The sequence below is a fragment of the Otolemur garnettii genome, unplaced genomic scaffold, assembly GCF_000181295.1.
Source record: "Otolemur garnettii isolate 467f Iridium unplaced genomic scaffold, OtoGar3 scaffold00162, whole genome shotgun sequence".
In the NCBI taxonomy this organism is placed as follows: domain Eukaryota; kingdom Metazoa; phylum Chordata; class Mammalia; order Primates; family Galagidae; genus Otolemur; species Otolemur garnettii.
This window is the reverse complement of record NW_003852557.1, coordinates 3,512,293-3,535,826: the sequence shown is the minus strand read 5'-3', so window position 1 is coordinate 3,535,826 and position 23,534 is coordinate 3,512,293. Positions and strand designations below refer to the sequence as shown.

The window sequence follows — 23,534 nt, the reverse complement described above, 5'->3', positions numbered from 1 at the left end:
AAGGGAGAGGGACTGGTTAGTGGGCATGAGGTTTCCTTTCTGGGTGATGGAAATTCTTTGGAACTGAACAGATGATATAGTTACACCACAAATGTACATAAATGTCACTGAATTGTGCATTTTAAAAATGGTCAATTTTATGTTCTGTGACTTTCACCTCCATTAAAAAACCCCCCGCTACATAGAGTTTTTAGGGTTTTGCATGGTACTGTATTCAACACTCTGATAGCAAAATACCTAAAAATGTTGGATAAGATATAAAATAGAATTCTTTTTTTTTTAAATTTAGGAACTTAGTTTTTATTCATTCAAGTTACTAAGATTATAAAAAAGAAATTTTAAAATGCATACGTCAAACTTTCAAGAATGCATGAGAAATCCTCAAAGGCTGAAAACCAAAGAGGATGCAAAGATATGAGAAGGAACAAAGGCACAGGGGCTCAAAGGCACGCACCTGCCAATCTCTAATGACTAAGTTTGCAGCAGGAGCAGTGACAAAGCCCCGGGCCTGAACAAGATGGGGAGATGGGGCAAAAAACGCCTACAAGCAGCTGGAACTTCTCTGCGGCCACTCCTGATACAAGCCAGCGAGTCAGAGAAACTTTAGCCATAAAGGAAAATGGTAATCAGCCTCAGCTTTGGGTGGAGAGAGGGAAAGTAGGAATTTTTCCTGAGAATTCTAACAACTGTGCCACATCGTCATGTCTAGAGATGAGGCAGCCTGCTTTCAGAATTGAAGAAACCTCAGATGCTTTCAGAATTGAAGAAACCTCAGGAGTGCTGGTCATTTTCCTCGTGACTGCAATGGCTCCTAGATTCTTTCAGAAACCACCGGTTACTTGGAGGACAGTCCTTTCTTCTGGCAGAACAGCCATACTGGAAGTTCCCTACTCAGACAGAAAAGGACTGGTGCAGTTGTCTTGATCACCGTTGAGTGCCTAAGGGCCATCCAATTTTACTATGATTTTAAGGTTAGTATGAGCTGCTCCTGGGAAGTCACATAGGGAGGATCTCTTTTTCCTGGGTGGGGCTATGGTTTCCTCAGCTGGTCTGATCCCATCTGCTTTTTTCAGCCACTGAAGATTCTCACTGTTCGGGTCGCCTGATGGCCTATCTAGCCTTTCCTGTAATTTGGGGTGTTTATTCCTATTTTCATTTCCCTTCCACTATTTAAATGGGATTTGAAGATAAAAGAAGAGGTTAATTTTATTATTTAAGCAAGATAAAAAAAAATGGTTATCAATTGGTTTTAGGAGGAAAAAAGTCTGTTGGACTCTTCATAGTTGATTTCAGATGTTTTTAATCACTTCTTTACTATTGCACTCCTCCTTCCCTCTGAGTTCACCCATGGGCCCTCCCTACCCCCTACCTGGCTGACCACTGCTTATGGCTCAGGCTGATGCTTCCAGAAGCCCCTCCAGTTACGTGAGAGCAGCCAGCCAAGGGAGGACCCAGCAATACCTGGGGGCTCTAACTCCACTGACCTGAATAGTTGAGACAGGTGTGAGAAAACCTTTGAAAAAGTACAATCCAGAGATTTACTTTGTTTCCCCATAATCTATCTTAGCTGGCTTCACACTTGTCCTTTCTCCCCCTAGAAGATGCCACCACATTATTTCTAGATCAACCATAGGGGAGTTAGATATTTCAAAAATTTCAAATCTTTGTCAAAAGAAATTAAGAGTAACCACTCCCACCCCAACAAAAGCATAAAGAGAGAAAAAAAGTGACACATTCAACAGTCTCTATAAACAAACTGATCTGATGCCAGAACCCGTCAGACTTGAATTGCCCAGGAATAGTAGGTTGATTTACAACCTAAGTAAATCTCTTCACTATTCAGGGCAATACACGGCCCTGAGCTCTAGAAGCCAAACAGCAACTAATGAATGGAGATGATTCTTGCAAAACTCAACCAAACACCGGCAACCAAACACTTGAAGAGAAAAAGCCATTTCACTGACCTCAAGATTATAATCACATGATTCTGAATCATTTTATTAGTATATTTTTACTAATGGACTATTTGTCACAGATGGATGAGAACGTGAGAGAAAAGTCATGAGTCATTTCATTTTAGAGCTCGGAAAGGCCTGGGAAGACCAGGTGAAAGTAGGAATATTGCTGTACCTACGTTAAAAAAAAAATCTATCTGTCTGGAGCGGCACCTGTGGCTCAGAAGGGTAGGGAACTGGCCCCATATGCCAGACGTGGTGGGTTCAAACCCAGCCCCGGCCAAACCAAAAAAGAAAAAAATCTATCTGCCATATCTCATATACCCTTTCACTTTGATATTGATTTTTCAATTTTAGCTTAATGTTCTTTTTAGCATCTTGAGTTATAAAGTTTCTATCTGTAAAAGCTCCAATTGTGGATTTTTTACAAAAAGGATTACTACATAGAATCTCTATTTAATGATTAACTTTCCTTTTCATCTCCTATATAAATAGGATGTGTTTAACAGGACTTTGGTTTATTGTCATCTAAATTCATTCCATACATAAACTAAGTCCAATGTTAGTAAATAACTTGCCTATGACCATGAACTCCAAAGATGCTTACCAAAATGATGTATTATAATGCTCCTAAGTAAGATATTTTAAAAGTAATAAACTTAAAGCCACTTATCCAAAATACTGATTTATGGCTGGACGTGGTGGCTCATGTCTATAATCCCAGTACTCAGGGAGGCTGGGGTGGGTAGATGGCTTGTGCTAAGGAGTTCAAGACCAGCCTGAGCAAGAGCAAGACCCCGTCTCTACCAAAAATAGAAAAACTATTTTTCTAGCCAGGCATCATGGCAGGCACCTATAGTCCTAGTTACTTGGGAGGCTGAGGCAAGAGGATCACTTGAGCCCAAACAAGTTTGAGGTTCCTGTGAGCTATGGTACCATGGCATTCTACTGAGGTCAACTGAGACTCTGTCTCAAAAAAAAAATATTGATTTGTTTCTCAAAGTAAACTACTCTGATGTTCTATAGAATATTGACAAATACACAGCAAAATGGGGATTCTTTGTCAAATAAATGTGAGGCCGTTGGGTTATACAAGGACTCTAAGAGCTTTTACCAATGGTGGACTTTAAGAACCTCCAAGAGGAGGATATAATTGGCTTTGTAAACTTATTTGACTATAGATGCCACTTTCGACTCAGAGAACACAGCATAAGACCCATGAGAAATGCTCTCACCTTATTTCCTGGAACCTGGTCTTGCTTTCCCACAGTTTAACATCTCAATGACATCTTAGATCTCAAGGATCTTAGATCCTTCTAAGTCTGAGCTGGATGTGCTGCCCCTCAGCTTATAGTCTTTTCATGGCTCCCTTCTGCTATCCTGATCAGGCTCACTCTGGTGTGGCATAAAGGTTCTTAACAACATACAGATCAGCTTTTACCTCACCTGGAACTTTATGCTCCCACATTGTGGTTTAAATCCTCTTCTCATCCCTACATACCTGAGAGATATCACAAATTCACATCCCCTAATACTAGAGAGTGGCAAAGACTTCCTTCGGAGGAATGTCAGAGTCCCCAGTGGTCTCTAGACATATACTTGCATAGATAATAGTTTGAGAAATAATCTGGTTTGTTTTTCTTATGTCTTTAAGCAACCCTTAAAAAACCCTTCTGAGCCCATAGACAGCACAAAAGTAGAGCAAGGCCCAGATGTGGCCCACAGGCCACAGTTTGCTAACTCCTGAATTAGAGGAAAGCATAATCCAGGACAATGAGGGCTGCCATAACGGGTACTGCCACAGAACAAGGAAGGACCAGGAAGTGTGCTCTACACCTAACGCCTGCCGAAGCCGAGAACACACGGGCACCCGGGGACCTAACACACAGATCAGCTGAGGAACGACAATGAGATGAGCACGCCACGTAACCCATGCTTCTTTCTCTATCTGAGCCCAGACAGCTAAGATAGGAGTAATGTTTCCAGGATAGAACAATGACTGAGACACAAAGGGTATTATCTCCAACTGTTAGAAGCTTCCAGGGAAAAAAATGAAAGCACACAACCCAGAAGACCAGCCATCAGCACCTCCCAGCAGTTATCCCATGCTGACACCCTGTATCTGAAAACAGTATTAAGCACAGCAGCAGCAATTACATCCTCCCCTTCCCATGGGAGAGCTGGGTCAGCAGAAAATGCAGACCAGCTGGCAGAGAATCGCACACAAAACTGAGCTCACTACCAGCAATCCAGCTGGACATCTGAGAAATGCAAACTGAAGAGGCAATGAACAAAAAGAAATTGCAAAGGAGAAGCCAGAGAGCAGAGAAGGCATTTTTAAAAACACTTAGTATCCTAAGAAAAGTGAAGTATAACCATGAAATAAAAGAATTATTATAAAAATCCAACTATTTTAGAATATACCTTTAAACTATATTTATATTATTTATATAAGTAATATAAAAATGAAATATATTTATATTTGATAAATGCATTTATTCTTTAAATAAAAAGTATGTAAGTGTTGAAATAAAATACTTATTAAAAGGACTGAATAGACAACCTGATGCACAATGTTAGAAACCTAGTATACACATGTATAAGTAAGAAAAACAAATAAAAATAAATAAATAAATAAAAATAGACAACCTGATGCACAATGTTTTAGAGAAATGTATGGAACAGAGAAAATATTCCATATCTATAGCACAAAAGGACAAAGAGATAAAAAACAAAGAAGAAATTTTAAAAGATAGATGAGTTCAACTGGAAATGTCATTGTCCAAAAAATGTTCCACAGAAGAAAGTAGAAAAAACAAGAAAAGGCAAGGGTTGAAGTAAGAGCCAAGAGGTTCTAGAATTAAAAATATACATAATTTAAATAGGCAAAAAAATCTATCAACTGTTAACAGGATAAGTAAAGATAAGTAAATACACATGCATGCGCACATATCCTTCTTAGGGAATGGAGATATTTCAGAAATAATAAGGTAAGGAGAAATAACAAATGCAACTAGAAAAAATAGAATAAAACAAAGAAGTAATTATACCATACTTTTTATCAGCATCATTGCATGCACGAAAACAATGTAGTAATCTCTTTAAAGGACTGAAGAAAAAGAATTTTATCCCAGAATTTTATATCCAGCTAAACTAACTAGCACTTAACATGGCAACAGAAAGACATTTTTGCACACACTTAAAGTTTGCCACCTAAGTTTGCTATCATGGAAGCAATTCAGCAAGGAAAGAAAGAAATTATTCCAGGAGATAGCACTGATATACAAGAAGTGTTGCTCAGGAGATTTTTACAATGTATTGTTTTCTAAAAAAGAATAGGATGAGAATAGGCGGTGCCCATACCTCAGTGGTAGGGTGCTGGCCACATACACTCAGGCTGGTGGGTTCAAACCTGGCCCAGGCCCTCTAAACAACAATGACAACTGCAACAAAGATAATAGCCAGGCATTGTGGCAGGCGCCTGTAGTCCTAGCTACTTGGGAGACTGAGGCAAGAGAATCGCTTAAGCCCCAGAGTTTGAGGTTGCTGTGAAGTGTGCACCATGACACTCTACCGAGGGCAATAGTGAGACTCTGTCTTAAAAATAAAATAAAAGAATGGGATGAGAAAAATGTTATTTACTAACTACCTAAGAAATTAAATCAAAGTTAATACAAACATGAGAAGTAGGAATATGAGAAAAGTAAAAATATCATTGGGTTTGGAAAGAAAAGATGTAGAAATTGATTTTTTCTTTTCTAACTTCCCCTAAAATTAATAAATATTAAAATTAAAAATTGATAATTAGAAAAACAAACCAGCAGGAGGAAAAAGTAAATTATATGCATATACAGACCCAGAAAAAGGCATGAGGGGCGGCAGAGCCACTCATGGTTTTTTCCACATGTTCATTCGCGTCCAAACGCCCCATCTCTTTATTCCTTTGCAGCCTGAGTACTACCTCCACCTATACCTTTCCTAAAATTATCCTCATTCATGACCCCACCATGGACCCAACAAATTTATCATATACCATGTAGAATACTTCTGCTTGCTGTTATGTAAACCAATTTTGCTCACTAGATGTAAGTTCTTGAGGAGTAGAACATCTTCTCATCTCTACATCCCTTACCACATCATAGTTACTCAATGTGTCTATAGAATAGACAGATAAAGAGGCAATCTGCACATACCTAAAAGAATTAGAGACTGGACTGTATATGACCAAGGCTATGAACTATAATAAATTATCTCTGGTAAGAGGGGAAACATCACACCTGCAGAAGCTCTATGTCCTCACGGTTTTCAGACCCAGGCACATTCTCCATCAATATGGCGGCCATCACTCGCACGTTCATTTTCACCATGTCCAGTTCACTGTGCAATTTTCCAATCTGCAGGGTACAACACAATCACCAGTCAGTATGTATGACACCCAAAGAATGTCCACCTTGCTTTGCTGCTCCCATAAGACAAGTGCTGGAAGAGAAGACGCTTTTGCAAAATCTCACATTTTCAAACGTACATTTACATCTACGTAACCATGCATGCAATTATTTTACAAATGTATACTCTGTCACCTTAAGAACTTGAGATTTCTTGTAATAAAACCAAAAGTATGCTTTACAAAGGTTAAAAATAAAGGGGGAAAAGATTAGAACCAATATAGAGAAAGTACCTAGGAGAAGAAAGTATTAGAGACCTCGATAAAAATGACAAATTATCCTGAGTTTCTCGGCAAGCAACGGGAATAAGGGAAAAACAAAAAGAATATATCATTCTCACAGTATTAGAGAAGAAGAAATAAAGAGAATAACACTCTTTTTCCTGGATTAAATTCTAACAGGAATTAATCACATGGATTTTTATATATGAAAAATAATAGTAATACAAAGTCTTCAGTGATAGTTCCCTATAGCAGGACAGAAATGATTGAGTTGCATATAATAACTGTTTGTCTAGACCTTGGATATCCTGATATAAACAAAAAAGTAAATGCAATTCATTTAGCACAATACAAGGAATAAGACCACCTGGGTACTCTGAAATAATAGATGAACAGTCCCACCAAGAGCAACAGGAATCAGCTCGTAACCACAAGATCCAGTCCAGAGCCAAGGCCCCACAGAGCCATGAATGCCACTAGCCAAACACAACTCTTAAAAGCCTGGCCTTTGGAATGTGAGAGAATCCATCAGAGTGATCCCACTTATCAATGAACCAGAATAAGTCACATAGTATCACTGAGCCTCAGTCTCCTCTGTAAGGTGAGCGAGGGTAATATTGTATCTACACTTCATGATGTTGTTAACAAGAAAAAACAAACTATACATAAAAAAAGACATCAATAAACACAGTGGTTGCTGTTGTTACCTGTTCTGGAACCAATGTCATAGTCAAGTTCTTGGGAACAACTACAGGAGAAAGAGCTGGTGCAGAAGGGACAGATTTTGGCGGATTCGGTGAGATCTGAGCAGTCTATTAGTATGAAATACAGAAATATTATTATTTGAATTAACATAGCCACCCGCAAGCCCAATTATTCCCATTCCATTGTTTCAAACACTGTTTACCAAAGTCCTGGGTAGATGGTAAGCCTTCTCTAAGAGTGTTAAAAACAAATGGTAGGCTTGATGCCCATAACTTAGTGTTTTGGGTGCTGGCCACATGCACCAGGGCTGGTGGGTTCAAACCCAGTCCAGGCCTGCTAAACAAACAAACGAAAAAATAGCTGGGCATTGTGGCAGGTGCCTGTAGTCCCAGCTTCTTGGGAGGTTGAGGCAAGAGAATCACTTGAGCCCAAGTGTTTGAGGGTGCTGTGAGCTGTGATGCCACAGCACTCGAGAGGGCAACAAAGTGAGACTCTGTCTCAATTTTAAAAGGAAAATGGTAAATCAATCTTTTAAAGCCACACTGGCAAGGTGCCTCCTCTGCACCACTGAATACCTCCCTAGGTCAATGCATCATCTCCAACCTCAGAGTGGAAAGCCCAAAGCTTGGGACACTAGGCCAGTGCTTCTCAACATTAACATGCAGAGAAAACACTGGAAATCATGAAAAGCATGATTCTGATTTAGTTCAGGGCAAAGCATGCTGAACAAGATTATACCTCAAATCATACTTGTAAGTAGCAAAATCCTAAGCATTGGTTATTCTATGAGATACTGAAATATCCTTCTTATAAATTCATCTTTTTGCTTAAGCTAGGTAGAGCCAGGGTCATTTCTTGCAATGAGAAAAACCCCAAGTAATATAGTACCGTACTCCGCACAGGTCAAAGAAAGGCCTCCTACCTCTTGTCCCGCTGTTTCTGCCTCTGCATCTGAGGGGGGAAACTGAACACCTTTCTTAAGCAAGTCGAGGTACACCTCTTTCACTTCACTTACGTCCACACAGCCTGGGAAACCCTGTGACCAAATCTGAATTCAAGAGATGGAAAGTGCCAGAGTTAAAACAGCAACAAAACAAAACACAGTTCTTAAACTCATGGCAGATTGACTATTATGTACCTTACTCTGACGGAGAGAGGTACTTTGGAATGCCTAAGATGAAATGATCATTTTCAAAGGCTATAATAATATTATAAAATATTTTAAATCAGACTCCCATGCTTCAACATATTAATGAAAACTTGGGATAGATACCATCTATCAAGTGTTTTTTGCTGTGCTAAGGCCAAAATTATTAGATTCTAAAATAGCATCAGTAATTCTTTTGCAAGGTGACCTTGAACTAGTCAGTTATCTACTCCAGAATATAGTTTCCCTACCTGCTAAATAAGCATCACTATCTTTCCTACCTGACATGGGTAGAATAGAAACTAAGAGGGCAGTAAGGAAATAACTACAAATTCTTTCCCGAAAAGGGCACCCTCTAATGCCGTGAAAGGATTATTACATAGAAACTAAAATAATAAATATGCTTTTTAGCTCAATCCTAGGTATATAAAAGATCACTGCAACAATTCCAGAGATACACTATTAAATCCCTGATCTTAGAAATTTACCATCCCACGAGGTATACATCAGACTTACCTTAATGAAATTCAAGATTCTGTTCTGAATGTCTAATGGCAAGTTGTATCTGGGATTCAGCAGCTTAACTAGGCTCTCTTTGACAAATTCCTTCTTCACAATCAGAGATTGCAAACTTGGCCCACAGTTCTGCATGCACATGTCAATAAGCTAAATCAGAGAAAGAAATTTAAACATTATATTTCTCTGTAAGGCAAAAACTGCTAAATAAAAATTCCCACCAGCTTTCTAATTAACAAACATAATTTCCTATCTGTTAAAACACATGGCAAAGGTTAAGTTCTTGGGAAACAAGAAAGTATAAGCATGAAGCAACTGCGCAGAGCAATGATCCCCAACCTTTTTGGCACCAGGGACTGGTTTTGTGGAAGGTAATTTTTCCAAGGACTAGAGGACAGGGGGTTTCCAAGGACTGGAGGACAGGGGGATGGTTTCAGGATGATTCAAGCACATTAAATCTTTGCTCAGATCATCAGGCATGAGATTCTCATAAGAAGTACACAACCTAGATCCTTCACATGCAGTGATGGCAGAGATCCCGCTCCTATGAGAATCTAATGCCCCTGCTGGTCTGACAGGAGGCAGAGCTCAGGCAGTGACGTGAGTCATGGTGAGGCTGTAAATACAGATGAAGCTTCCTGGGCCTGCCGCTCACCTTCTGCTGTACAGCCTGCTTCCTAACAGGCCATAAGCTAGTCCTGGTCTCACCGGGGTAGAGGATGGCAGGCCTAGAGGATGGTCTTATTGGGGAGTCCCAACACAACCAGAAGAGCATTAAGGGCAACACAGGGTAGTAAGTGCTGAGTAGTAAAGGGAAGTGCAAGCAAAACATATGAGTTATGGACAGGGTTAACATCTGTCCAGGTTTATACAGCACAGTCCTGGTATATTCCTATTGTCCTGGCTTTATTAATGACGACACACACTTTCATTCTCAAAAATGTCCTGGTTTGGGTAACAAACTGCACAGTTACCCTAACCATAGACATGTATAGGTATCATTATGGAGGGCCATGTGATCTTATAAGAGTTTGAGCAAAAGCTGGTCTTAAGCTGAGCTTTGAAAAAAGACCTAAGTAAAAATGAGTATAGGACGGGCACCTGTGGCTCAAAGGAGTAGGGCGCTGGCCCCATATGCCAGAAGTGGCAGGTTCAAACCCAGTCCCAGCCAAAAACTGCAAAAAAAAAAAGAGTATAGAGCTATATTCCAGACAAATAAATGGAATGACAAATATAGCATATGAAATTTGTGCGGCAGTATATTAAGAGTTTAGATATCATCTTGAAGGTACTAAAAAAGCCACTGAAAGATTTCTGTTGGTTTGTCACTGTCCACCTGTACGCTGAAGTGGAGGAAAAGGTGAAGGGGTGCAAAGTAATACTCTGGAAAGGGAATCAGGCAGCACTCCACGAAGGGAATCAGAGGGTGAAAAAACCCTAGAATGACAGAAAGGTCTAGCAGGGCCCCATGAATACAGGCAGGAAACAGAAAAGGCCTAAATTCAGAGGATGTGGGTTCAAGGATGGGAGCATCATGAGAGAATTTATAAAAGAACTGCGAATGACTGAGGGTTTGCTGAAGAAGTAAGACGACTGATCACGGTGACTTTTTATTCAGCATGAGATTGTGGACACCTCTGATGGGAATCTGGAAGTGGGTGGGGTGGGTGGGTCTAGGAGTAAAGATGATGGGTTGAAATTTAGATACCTGGAGTTTAAAAGGACAGATGGGTGGTCACGTATATGTTTACCAGAGAGCTATACATGCATAAGTACAGTTCAGAAGAGTAAAGGACCATCAAGGCTGCCTCTCTTGAGCAGGGAGGAGGATGGCTTGGAACCTGGGGATGGGGCAGGTTCATAGACCACTCGGGTCAGAGGAAACTTAAGGAAGGCAATCAAAGACCAATCAACCAACAGAAACTGAAGCACAAAACAAGGAGAACATAGCACAGGTAAAGTCAAAAGAAAGTTCTCCAGGAAGATGGGCTATCAAACAATTAAGAACATGGGCTGAGGGAAAATCAAGCTGAGTCTGTCCACCAGCAGCATCATTAGTCACCTTGAAACATTACCAATAAAGCAACACGAGTAGGAACCAGACTAGAAGAATGAGCTGGTACTGAAGAACTGCATGCAGAAAGTAGATTTCTAAAAATAATCTACCAACAACACTAAATCTCTAGTTTCCAAGACACCACCTCGAGTTAGAGATGTTACAGAAACCATAACATGACCAGGATAGGTATAATCATCTCTGCAGAAAAGAAGCCCTGGAAATTGACTTTCCACCATGCTCTGTATTATTTTGAGTGTCACTTTAATGGCAATACAAAAAGCACCAGCAGAGAAGAAAGCTATAGTTTCAATGCAATCAGACAGGACAGAAGCCAAGCATGTGCAACCATGTGAGACCCAAGGGAAACACCTTTAAGGCAAAGGAAAATAAGAACAAAATCCAAAACACACTAAAACGAATCTATACCCATACGAGTCCGTTAGACTAAGTCGGAAAGTGAAATAACGGATGACATTTAGCTTGACAGATTATTATAATGAGCTTTTAGTGGGTGAAACACTGAGAGAAAAAAACGTACCTCTAGTCCAGTGAGTTTATAGAAATATTTCACCCAATTAGTTGTAGTCTTAGGCAAGATAACCAGCCTCCAAGTCTTCCTTACCTTACGGGAATTCTTGCTAAATATTCCACAAACCAACTTTTATATTTGGAGCGACAAGGTTGTATGATAATGGGTAATATCCCCAGGAGATACATGTATAAAATCAAAGGGTCCGCATGAAATGCTGAAATTGTTAACATCTGGAGATCAGCAGTCATGCCCTTTGTGTTTTCCCGGTGGAATTGGGAACGTCAAGACCAATTACTTCTATCTCACCTCCTCCATTATGTTACCACCACTTCTTTCACCACCCCCCAGCCCACTTAGATAATAACACCTACTGTGGCAAATGGGAAAAATTAAATTATGTTGCTTTTACATACTATTTTGAAATTCTGCTTTGGCACAAACGTGTTCAGACAACCTCTCTTTGGAAACAAGACAACCAAGAATCCATAATCTGAGCTAGAACAGAGAACCTAGGAGACTGAAGCGGGTGACTCCCGGCTCCACTCTCCTTCTGTGCTGGGCTGGGCAATCACTTACCTTAAGCCTGGTGTATTTGTCTGCAAAATGGGCAGAATACCTCTCTCTAGAGCCTTGTTGTGAGGACCAGATGAAATATAATACATACGTACATGAAATAAAGAAGTGAGTGTGAATATATATGTGTGTGTGTGTACATACATGTATACAGAGGCTGCCAAAAAATGTATATGCACTTCAGGAAAGGAAAAATACTGTATTAAAACCGTAATATTCAATATATGCTGGTGACAGAAGCTGAATACAAGTCAGGTTGAGGACCTCTTATAACTGCAGAAGTCCAATGTGCTTGAGTATTATAATTTTAATACAGTATTTTCTTTTCTTAAGATGTGTGTACATTTTAGGGGCACCCTCTTTTACAAAGAGTATATGGTGAGCCTGAAACAAGGCAGGAAGGACCTCAATATATGATCAGTATTCTCATCATCTTCCTCCATGGAGGACTTCCTAGCAGAACAGAATGTGATGATCCGCTGATAATGTGTATTTTTCAGAGGCCAGGAGAGCTGCTTGGCAGTTTCATTCCTCATAATAAATTTCTAAACCTGGCAGAATGACAAACACTGTATTTCAGGGCCATCAGAGCCAAGGCAATAGCTCTACCAACCCTGGTGTCTCTACCAAGGTACAGCTACCCTGTCCTGTGATGACACCCCCAGCAGAGAGCTCGGCCTTCTCTCTGGAACTGCAACAAGCTTGTGGAGGGACAGCAGCATCTTACACATCTTCTGAACCCCGCCCCCCAGAAGCTCACTGCCTAGCAGGGGTTCCACAGAAGCTTATCCATTAATTGAGTCTCAGGAACCCGTTCAACCACTTTTCATTTGACAAAAGTCTCGGCATTCCCCAGGTTAGGAATAATAGGTACTGTAGGTCTGTTCTTAGGTTGAATTTGTATGTAAGTTGGAAGAGGGACATTTACCTATTACCTGTAATAGCTTGCCTTCCCAAGTGCAAGTTGCATGTCAGTCAGATGTCTGTAACTCGGGACTTACTGTAACAGCCTCTGTTAAGTGTGAATGGTATGTAACTTCGATGTTCGTAACTCGGGGACTGCCTGTAGTAGTGTCTTGTTGAGATTTAGCACAATTGACTCATTCGAGAAAAGACTACTCTCTGGCTCCAAGTCACAAAGCTTGATAACAAAATGTTCCTTATACAACAAAACAACTGGCTTCTTGACAAAACCATTCTAGTGACTGATGGCAGGAATCGTGGTACAGTCAGATTCCATCAAAGGCCTCATCTAGGCTAACGAGCCCAGGGAGAACCCAAAATGACAGACAATATAAAGACCATTTATAATTGACTTTGACCGGCTCTCATCACTTCACAGTAATCAAATGGAAATGTCATATGTGGGGATTACTTTTTAAAGAGTTTACTGCTAAACTTCTAATTGCCTTTGACAGACATTGGGTGATTCCTTCTGTGACTAATTTCTCTCATAATTAAGTTTGGCTTCAGTGAATATTAAAGGCAGGTATGGAAGTCATGAGGTGGAGGGGCTATCTGAGGTGGGACAGGTAATGACAACAGAAAGCTCACTGGGAGTCAGGCCTGAGAAATTAGGATGACCTGAAGAGAAGGAAGAGCAGGAGGCCAAAGGTCAATGGAGGGCCCAAAAGGACGTCACTCTGGAATCGCCTAACTTCCTCAGGGAAGGGCCCTGCTCCATCCTCAGAGGGAAGAAACCATGAAAGAGGAAGATACAGAGACGTGGCTAAGAAATGTCATGTAGGCTGGACCCAACAGAGGCAAACCATGGTGAAGGGTAAACAACTTACAGCAGGCAAAATAATGCCCCATGCTGGGATATAGAAGGGGGCCTAAATTCACCTTCTGCCCTTACCTCCTCACTCCATTCTCCTAACCTGCTGCTGTCTTGAGATATCCTAGATCCACTGCATCGTGGGGCACATCTACCTATCTCCACCCCAGTCCTACAGTTCTTTCTGTTAGCCCTGAGACTTCCTGGACACCAGGGGAGACAGGGTGAGGAGTGTGCAGGGGGTACTTAATCATCACTTCAGTCAGCACCAGATGTATCTGGCCCTGCACCACCAGAAAAAGAAGCTGAAGACACAAATGAAATACAGCAGCCTGTTCTTTTAAAAGGCTCTATTCATTCTGAGAAGCAAAGTGGTCCGAAGCAAGGGTGTGGAGTTTGGAATCTGAGGACAGGGTTCCAATCTCGTCTATGCTACATTATAGCCATTTGATTTTGGGAAAGAAATGCCTTAACGTCTCCTAATCTCTGTTTCCTTATCTGAATTAACGTTTTTCTTTAAACATTAATTATACCACTACTTCACAGAGTTGTCCAGAGCATCAGTCAGGTGGCAGCCATTTCTACCACTGATCCACCGTTCCGGTATTTCTACCCAAGTGCCTTACTCCTCTCTCTCCATGTTTTCCTCTATTCTGTGACCTTCCTGAGGTGGCTGCCACAAGCGAAAAACAGGGGGAAAAATGAGGGAGGAACATGCCTCTAAAACTGTATTCAAATCCCAATCTGGAAGGCTTCTTTAGTGATCAAATCATGAATACTATTGAATTTATTTCTTCTCATTCAGTGAGTTTCCAAGGATGCAGAACATGATATATTTTCCTTTACATGAAAACAGAGACTGGGAGCTATGCTCATATCCACCCCATAGCCTCCCTGATAAACATACGCAAAGCTCCTAAGAGCAGTGCAGTGTGAAGCTGGCTGATTAGTGCCGCCACCATGCGTGCTCTTGGGCTGGGCTGAGGTAAACAAAGGCATGCAGGAGAAATCAGAACACCAGACAGCTCTTTCTCAGGCAGCAGGCAGGGCTTGCAACACATACTAACATAAAAAGGGCAACTCACCAATGTGACCGAGGAGGTGACGTGGCCCAGGAAGGGGGTGGGGGGGTGGGAACACATCAAATAAGAATCCATACCCAATTCACAGACAACAGGATACATAGGAGAACTGCTTAGAGCAACAAAGAACGTGCTCCAAATTTCACTAGGCAGCAGAACCTGGCTGGAAGTTAATGAGCCGGAGTATCTCAGGATTCCACAAAGGGGTTCAAGGGATGTAGAAAGCTAACAGGGAGATGTTTCTTCAAGCCTCCCCATCTTCAATTATGGTTAAGCAACATATTTACAAATTTCTTGATCAGTTCAACATTACAACTTTTTAACCACCAATTAATCCCTATCTCCTAACTAGGAAAAATTGATGTTCCAGGAACAAGTTCTTTCCGTGAAATTAAATGCTATTACAATCAACTAAACATTCTTTATTCTGCAATTCTCAATAAATTAAGAGTTTTTTGTTTTTTTTTTTAAGAGACAGGGTCTTGCTGTAGCTCAGGCTGGTCTCGAACCTGTGAGCTCAGGCAATCCACCTGCCTCGGCCTCCCACGTGCTGGGATTACAGGCACCCAGATAAATTAAGAGTTTTAACTCACACTGTACATAACGCTTGGCTAACCTGTTAGTTATCTCACGGTGTTTTTGTTGTTGTTGTTTTTTGAGACAGAGCCTCAAATTGTCGCCCTGGGTAGAGTGCTGTGGCATCACAGCTCACAGCAACCTCCAACTCCTAGGTTCAAGCGAGTCTCCTGCCTCCACCTCCCACCACAATGCTTGGCTATTTTTTGGTTGCAGCCATCACTGTTGTTTGGCAGGCCCGGGGATTCAAACTCGCCAGCTCAGGTGTATGTGGCTGGCACCTTAGCCGCTTGAGCCACAGGCGCCGAGCCTTGTTGTTGTTTTTTTAAACCCAGGGTTAAAATATAACTATGGCTTGGGAAGTCGTAGAGTCTTAATTATAACATTAAAGTACTTACTGACAAAGTTAGTTGGATTTCTTTATGATTGTAGTTTTTGGAAATCCTTTTCTTCAAAGCTTTTACTGCATCTTTTGGCCTATGGCAATAGAGACACTGAAATCACCCATTTAAGCATTTCTGAAAACAGGCAGTCGCTGTGAAACGTGAAATGCACTCTGGAGAGAGAAATGGCTAGGGAGCAGAAGACCAAGGCTTGGTTAACCCAAGGCTTAGTAACCCTAAGCCACTGATTTTCAACTGGTGCACCCACATTTTTTAAAGATCATTAAATTATTTTTGAAAGAAGTTCAAAGCATAGTTAAGTATATCCCTTTTTTTTTGATCAACATAATTTAAGTGTGCCTAGAGAAGTTTAACTCTAGGTTCAAGTGTGCTGTGAGATAGAAGAAGGTTGAAAACACTGCCCTAAGCAAAAGACTTCATTTCTCAAGCCTGAATTTCCTCATGCAGGTAGGCAGACAATACCACCTACCTCCTTGTGGGAATCAAATAAAATATTTTATAAAAGAATTTAACCCAGAAGGCACTCCTTAGGAAATGTGGTCAAGTCTCTATCCCTCACCTAATGCAGAGAATTAATTTACAGGAAAGGTAGCTTATAAAATAATAGAAGTTATCGTTTTAATTAAAACTGCTAGTATTTTCTGAGTACTCCATAAGCAAGAGGACCTAAGAGGAATTACGACAACCTAGTTCAGCTTCCAACAGGCCACAGTTTTGCATTACAAGGCAAAAACTATTTATAAGGAGAGGGACAAATTTTATCTGTTAAATTCCTTTTGTAATATCAAGGGAGAAATTGGTACCGTCAATGAATAGGTTCACAAAGATAAATAAGATAATGGGGGGAAAACTACAAATATATAAAAATACTAACCATAAGCAATTTCTATTTCTATATTAATTATTTAATCAATAATTAAGTGTAACGCTTTCTTTACCTACCTAAGCTAGACGGAATCTCTTTTGCTATCAGTTGTTACTGTGAAATGTACCGGAGATTATTAGAATTGTATCCTTTATAACAACTTCCCATTCACTAAATTCAAACTAGGTGGTCCTCCTTAATGACTTTTTAAAAAATAACTCTAACTCTCTGAAGTTTAAAAAGTATAATACAAGACAGCACGTCATTGCAGACTACAGTGTAAACCTGGGTGCACTGGTATTTAGAAGGAAAAAATAATTGTCCTGTGACAGGAAGGAAAAAAGACTGTGAGGTTGTTTCCTGGTGAATAGAGACCATTGCCCAGAGACAGATCACCACCAGGAGTCAACCCGCTTCTTGATAATATTTTTGAGTTACGTAAAACTCTGGCCCTTGGAACTGGAGAAGCTCCTAAAGAAGGCAACAATCTATCGTTCTGCTTGTCTTTGTTTTATCTTTTAAAAACAAAGACTTTAGGCTCATGGAGACAAAATTTGAAACTGTTAGGGAAAAGGCCAAGAGAGGAGAAAAATTATAAAGCATTCACAGATAACTCTGCATGCTGAAGCCAGCCACCTGCCCCAGTGTTTCAATCTGACATGTCTTCGAAAGGTAGAGAGTCCCTAACAGATGATGAAAACACACTTTCAACAAGAAGAACCAAAGCATTTGCAAGAGAGAACGTGCTGTACTTTTGAGGCTTCTTCAGAGGCGAGTGCCCAGATACTACCCCGTACTTACCCATCCTGGGTAGTGTTAATTATGTCACAGATGTGCATGAACTGGCCCCAATCTTCAGTCTGAACTCCAGCAAACGTAGCCTTTTCTGCAAAGAAAGAGCTATTGTTTTGAGTCTGAGCTACAACAGAATAAAAAAAATGTGTGGTGTTCCTGAAATAATCTGCCTGAGGTGCCACTGGCAAGTACCATGAAGTTTACAATGTCAAAGGGCAAAGAGTTCTTGTTTTTTTTTTTTTTTTTTTTTTGCCTTTTTTTCCCCTGAATAAGTCCCAGTAATTTAGGAATCAATGAGAACCCAAGTTCAGAGTGCTGCTGCTGCAAAAGTAATGAGTGACCCATTAATAAAGAATGCTAGCCTGACATTTGGCCACGGGGCTAGGATAGACCAGCTCTATCTCCCTCGGCATCACGGTGAGAGAAGGAAACCACTGCTTACTGAGTGTATACCTACAAGGTGAACCGGCACAGCGTTAAGTATTGTGTCTTATGCAATCTCACTTAACCTACTGTTAGAGATGATGAAACAGAAGTTCAGAGACGTTAAAGAAATTACTCAAGTTTACACTACCAGTATAAGGTAGAACTACAGTTCAAATCTAGGTTGTCTGGTTCCGGCCTTTGTTTTTAAAAATGATTTATTCTGGAGTTGGAGGGGGTGACAAAAAGAAAGAGATCAGAATTACTGTGCAAGGTCACGTCTAGCACCTAAACTAACCAAAGCTGTTAACAGGCAGACTTGAATGCTTCTGCATCTGGAACCCCATTATTAAATAATCAGATACCCCCCATTATTAAATCATCAGCCATCTCCAGACATCCCCTTTAATACAAAATGTTATCTGGACAGGATAATGGAACACCCCAAAAGAATGAGCTTAATAACCATCCCTAAAGCATTGCAACATGGGACTCTAGGGAGAAATGGAGAGAAAACAAATAGGATAAAGAAGGGGAAGAGAGAATAAGAACTTGGTTGGGAGAACCCCCAAATTTAGCTTGCTTTCAAATAAGGAAAAGAGCTATCTGAACTTGGCATTGAGTGACAAAGCTGACCAATCTGTGCTGTTAGGCATATGCTGACTGCTAGATCTTTCCACTCCATTTCTTCCTCTTGTTCCCAATCTTCTCATCTTCCTAGAAAACTCCTATTCATCCCTCTGTTCATTTCTTCTTTTTCATACTTTGTGTATGTTTTGCATTTGTCTTGCATTGCAAAAGTACCTTATAGAACTTACCACGACACTACGTCTTACACTGCCTCACCAAGGCCTGGTCCAGGCTGGCAGCTAGAGCTGGCAGTTTGTAAATATTTACAGAATTAAAGAATTCATCAGGCAGCCTGCTGAAGTTTCTTTTACCTATAAAGATGCAAGCCGAACCTGTTTCTGCTCACAGTTCATTCTAACATCCATTATCCAACAAGGCGTAGCTATCAATAGTTTGGAAACTACCTTCTTCTCAACCCTAACTACTCTTGCAAACTTATAAAGATGTGGGAACTAGGGTTCAGATGAAGTAGCCTGTTCAGTGCAACACAGCAGCTAATTAAGTTCTGACCTAAACTCTCCAGTTCTGAGCAGCCCTACTACAAGGATCAAGTCCTCAGGATTTCGTCACCTCAGGAGGTTCCCGACATCATCATCTTTGCCTGGCATTAATATGCCCTTCTGCCACACCCGGTTCCCAAGGGAAAAATCAGGCAGATCAGGAAGAAATGAGCCGGCGCTGGCAAAAGAGTCACTGGTTGTGCTTTTGTGAATATTATTCAGAGTACAGCTACAGGAGAAAGAAATGAGTTAGGCCAATGGCTGTGCGGTCCCTAGTGGCCACCCAGAGGCCGCTGTGGTCCCAGATGACTCCTCACTTCTCCTCTTTCACTCCAGTGCCAAGCACTTTTATTCTTTGTTTACCCAGAAAGGCAATTCAGCTTGTGTAAATTCACCACTAGAGAAAAGTGGTTTGGAGAAACCTGCTCCTCCCAGTGTGGTCACATCACTTTACCTCTCTGAGCCTTCTCTTTCTCATCTGTAAAATGGGCATAATCTGTAAAACTGTGTCCTCAAGTGTAACGCCCCGTGTGAACCACTTAACCTGGTGTCTCCTTGTAGAAGCCCCCAAACCACGCCTGAATCCTGTGGCTCACCTGTTCCACCCTCAGAAGGCGTCACAAGGGAAACACAGTTTGAGGAGGAGGTTGAGGGTTCTACAAGCCCCCGTTTGGAGGAGTTGGCCAAAAAAGAAATGCTGAAACGGAGTCAGGTGAAACGAGTGTTCCCCTGGGAAAGTTGCGGGGGGAGGGGTAGGATTTCCTCCAACTTGGACCAACTCGATGCTCCGCAGGCCGAGAATGGAGCCAAGCGGGAAAGGATCCCGCGGTCCCCAAAGCCTGCCTGGGCGTCTCTTCCCGAGCCTCCTTACCTATGAGGTGGCCCACGGAGGTCGCGTAGGGATCCCGATGACTCTTGCCAAACGCCATGGTAGTCCCGTGGAGCCGGGCCCAGGAAATCCGCCTCCACCGCTCCGCTCCCGACTCCACCCGCTCGGTGGCCTTGGCTCCTCCTCTTCGCCCGAGCGCTTCCCGGGCCCTGGCGGAGGCGGCGCGTCCTGCCCGGCCTCTGCGGGGCGCTGGCACCGGCGTGGGGAGCGGGGCAGGGACACCGGGGCAGGGCTCCCGGGCGTTCCGAGCACCTGTCGCGCGCCGGGCGGGGCTGGCGGGGATGCGGTGCTCCCCCTCCCGGTGGGGTCCCCGGGGAGCGCCGCGGGGCGCTGGCTTGAGAGCGGGGTGGGCTTCTCGTCCTCGCCGGCGGCCTGGGAGCGCCAGCCTGGGAATTAGAGACCCGGCCTCTGATCCCGCAGCTTACCGGGCCGATTGCCGCTCGGCTCCGGGCCATCTTTCGCTGCTTTTTGTAGACAAAAGATACAAGTTAATAACACAAATCTCAGAATTACCGTGAGAATTAAGGGAAGGGCATAAACTGCTTAGGTCAGTGTCTGGGTTCCACAAAATAAGTAGTTAACCCTGAATAAATGTAATTACTGGACTTATTTACCCCTACCGTCCCTTGGCCCACAGATCCGGGAGAGGAGGCTTGTCCCGTGCTAAAGGGCTGCGGGTGGAGGATTGGAGGAGGGATTGGCTTCGAGTGTAGGGGCTTCCCTAGAACCGGCGACTTTTGTCTTTCCCCAGTTTCCTCAAGGGCCCAGCGGCGCCGCCATGCAAACTCTCGGTTTCTAACCCCCACCGCCTGGGAACTGTTTTCCAGACTTGTTCTAAAAAGGGGAAGGGGCTTTCCTTTTCTTCTGACCGGGAGTGTGTTAGGCTTTAGGCCTGCTTTGGAATGTTAATCAGAGTTTGAGACGCCCAGCACCTTTCCAACTGCCCTTACAGAACCGGAATTTCTTTCTTTTTCCTTTACATTCAGTTAACATCGGATTAGATTTTAACAATCTCCAGCAAGTTGAGCCTGCTAGAGAGTGGGGTGTGTCCAGGCAATGTCCATTAGCAGCAAGATAAACTCCTTGTGCCTGTGGATTTTGCTTCCTGCAGTCGGCTCGACCCAGATTTTGGCCCTGGAGATGGCAACCAAGGACAGCAAGAGAGCCTGGTCTGACTTAAGCCTTTGCCCAGTCGTGTGTATTTCAATATACTGGTCAAAACCAGTATTTGCAATTACTGTTGCAAAACCAGCACAACTGCAGCGTGCTCTTAAAGGGCTAACATTTATTATTTATCTTTAACTCTATTATTAATCTTTCTTGACCTAAGCGAGCTAAAACCTGGGGCACCAAACTCTAGAAAGAAACATTCTTTGTGTTGAGATGTTATGATATTTTTCATAACAGAATTTGTCTTACCTGAAAGTAATACCCGGCATCTGCTTATCCTGGGTGAGTAGCTATTTCTGATGGTCCCATTTATCGACTTCCTTCCTCGCCCCTACAGCCTTTGCTGGCACTGTTGAAAGCCATTTGGTGACATCACCAATGTAATCTGCAGTCCATGCTATAACCTGTAGCAAAATATTTTGCCTTTTCTGCACCCTACAATCAAGCAACCTGAAAGAGAAATCGGTCTCAGCTCAGGCGGGTGTGTCATCCGCCTTCCATCAGAAGATGAGAACTAGGAAGGAACCAAGCATACTTCTATGTGAGAGGTACTTTTGTTTGTTTTTTCTTCTTTTTTTTAATTTTTCTGTCTCTGATTTCCTTAGATTACGAAATTGAGGCACAGAGGACAGGAGAAGTACATCAAAGAGTGTCTTCTAGACGTAGTGGTTGGGTTTTAAACAGAACTAAGGTTGGTGAGGGCTACCTGTGCCCTATCTCACCTATGCCTGGGAAGCTTTGATCTCTCCTGGTGCCCTTGAGGGTATCCTGGGGTTTGCAACATTCTCTTCCTGTGCTCTGCCCTTTCCCCATGATCCCCGGCCTCTCCATCAGTGGAAATCAACATAGTCAATGTTAGCATGGTCTGGGAGCAGGTAGAAGAATTCCCAGCCAAGTTCAGATCAGAGAACAAGCAGAATCCTACAGGGTAAAATGTCTAGACACCAGGAGCAAAATATTACTACAATTTCAATTCTAAGAACATTTGCTAAATATTTATTCACGTGTGAGTCATGATGCTAGGCAGAAGCAAAGAATATAACATTCATTTAAAAGGTGCTAAGGGCCTGCAACTGGAAATCTATCTTAATTTAATCTTCTCAATCCTGGGAAATAGGTAGCATTAACTTCATTTTTACAAATATACAGAGGGTGCCAAAAAACGTAGACGCATTTTAAGCAATGTTATCTATATAGTACCTTATGAAGTTGACTTGATTCAGGGTAGCAATGTGTAGTGTGGTGTGAGCTCACAAGATGGCATTGATCAAATGAATGCTAGTGTTACCCAGAGGCAGGCAGGACTGTCAAAGAAGCATGGTTTGTTGTTCAAAGAGAGCAAGACGATTTTGAAATTCAAGAACTTTGTGGAAGTACAATGGCAGCGCAGGCATGAGTATGCAACAGAACCTCCAACACACCTAACAATTGCACGAATACGTCTGAGATGCATGACTTTGTGTGTGATGAGCCCAAGGGAAGATCCAGGACGCCTTGCAATGTTGCTCAAGCAGTAGGTTGTCATAATCAGAAGTGTCTGGACGCTGTTGGCAACCACTTCGACCACCTCTTGTAATTGCTGAAGTCAAATGTGACATGTGTTCATCCTTTTTTATTGGCATATGTTGAACATTACGATTTTAATACATTTTTTTCCTTTCTTAAACTGTGTATACATTTTTTTTTGGCACTCTGTGTAAACTGATATTCAGAAAGATAAGGGCAATAAATTGCTTGGCTAGAGTTTGAATCATGGCTGCCTGATTCTAAAGCCACTAGGTGCATGTGTTCATTGAGCATGACATCTTACATTTTTTAAAGGATCTATTTGACTCAAAGGGACACCTCTTGAAGAATATAGGAAGATGAGCAGTCTTGTACATGGCTGGTACAGGGTCTTGCTTTTTTTCTGTACTTGCTAAAGAAGAAATATTCTCTTCCGAAGCTAATATTTTCTATGCTACAACTAAATGCTAGATGTTCTTTCTAAACACATTACATGCCTTATCTCATTCCATCCCATAATAATGTTTCATGACCAGCACCAGTATGACTTTATTTTTCTGATTAGAAAAACCAAAGGAAGTAACTTTTTACAGTCACATTGCTAGTGCCTGATTCCAGGACCTGTTACTTTAATTGCTGTTCTAAGCCACCTCTTGTGATAGAGCCCTGGATGTGACCTTTCACTAGGTCACAGGCTTATAGAATAAGGTGACCAGGCTCGGCGCCTGTGGCTCAAGTGGCTAAGGTGCCAGCCACATACACCT

At 41.9% G+C, this 23,534-nt stretch overlaps 1 protein-coding gene across 2 annotated transcripts in view; it reads right to left on the bottom strand.

Annotated features, from left to right (window-relative positions):
* Positions 1-20,239, bottom strand: part of TOM1L1 (target of myb1 like 1 membrane trafficking protein) — a 46,964-nt gene extending 26,725 nt beyond the window's left edge. The window contains exons 1-7 of one of the 2 annotated variants that reach the window (XM_003800033.3): positions 20,077-20,239; positions 17,659-17,743; positions 15,987-16,065; positions 8,990-9,139; positions 8,249-8,374; positions 7,329-7,433; positions 6,233-6,349 (exon numbers count right to left, since the gene is read on the bottom strand). In XM_003800033.3, the coding sequence (XP_003800081.1) occupies positions 6,233-6,349; positions 7,329-7,433; positions 8,249-8,374; positions 8,990-9,139; positions 15,987-16,065; positions 17,659-17,743; positions 20,077-20,134 (720 nt within the window). In that variant the 5' untranslated portion in view covers positions 20,135-20,239. The remainder of the gene's footprint in view (positions 1-6,232; positions 6,350-7,328; positions 7,434-8,248; positions 8,375-8,989; positions 9,140-15,986; positions 16,066-17,658; positions 17,744-20,076) is intronic. The other variant, XM_023519222.1, reaches the window with a different exon arrangement.
* Positions 20,240-23,534: the final 3,295 nt, after the last annotated feature.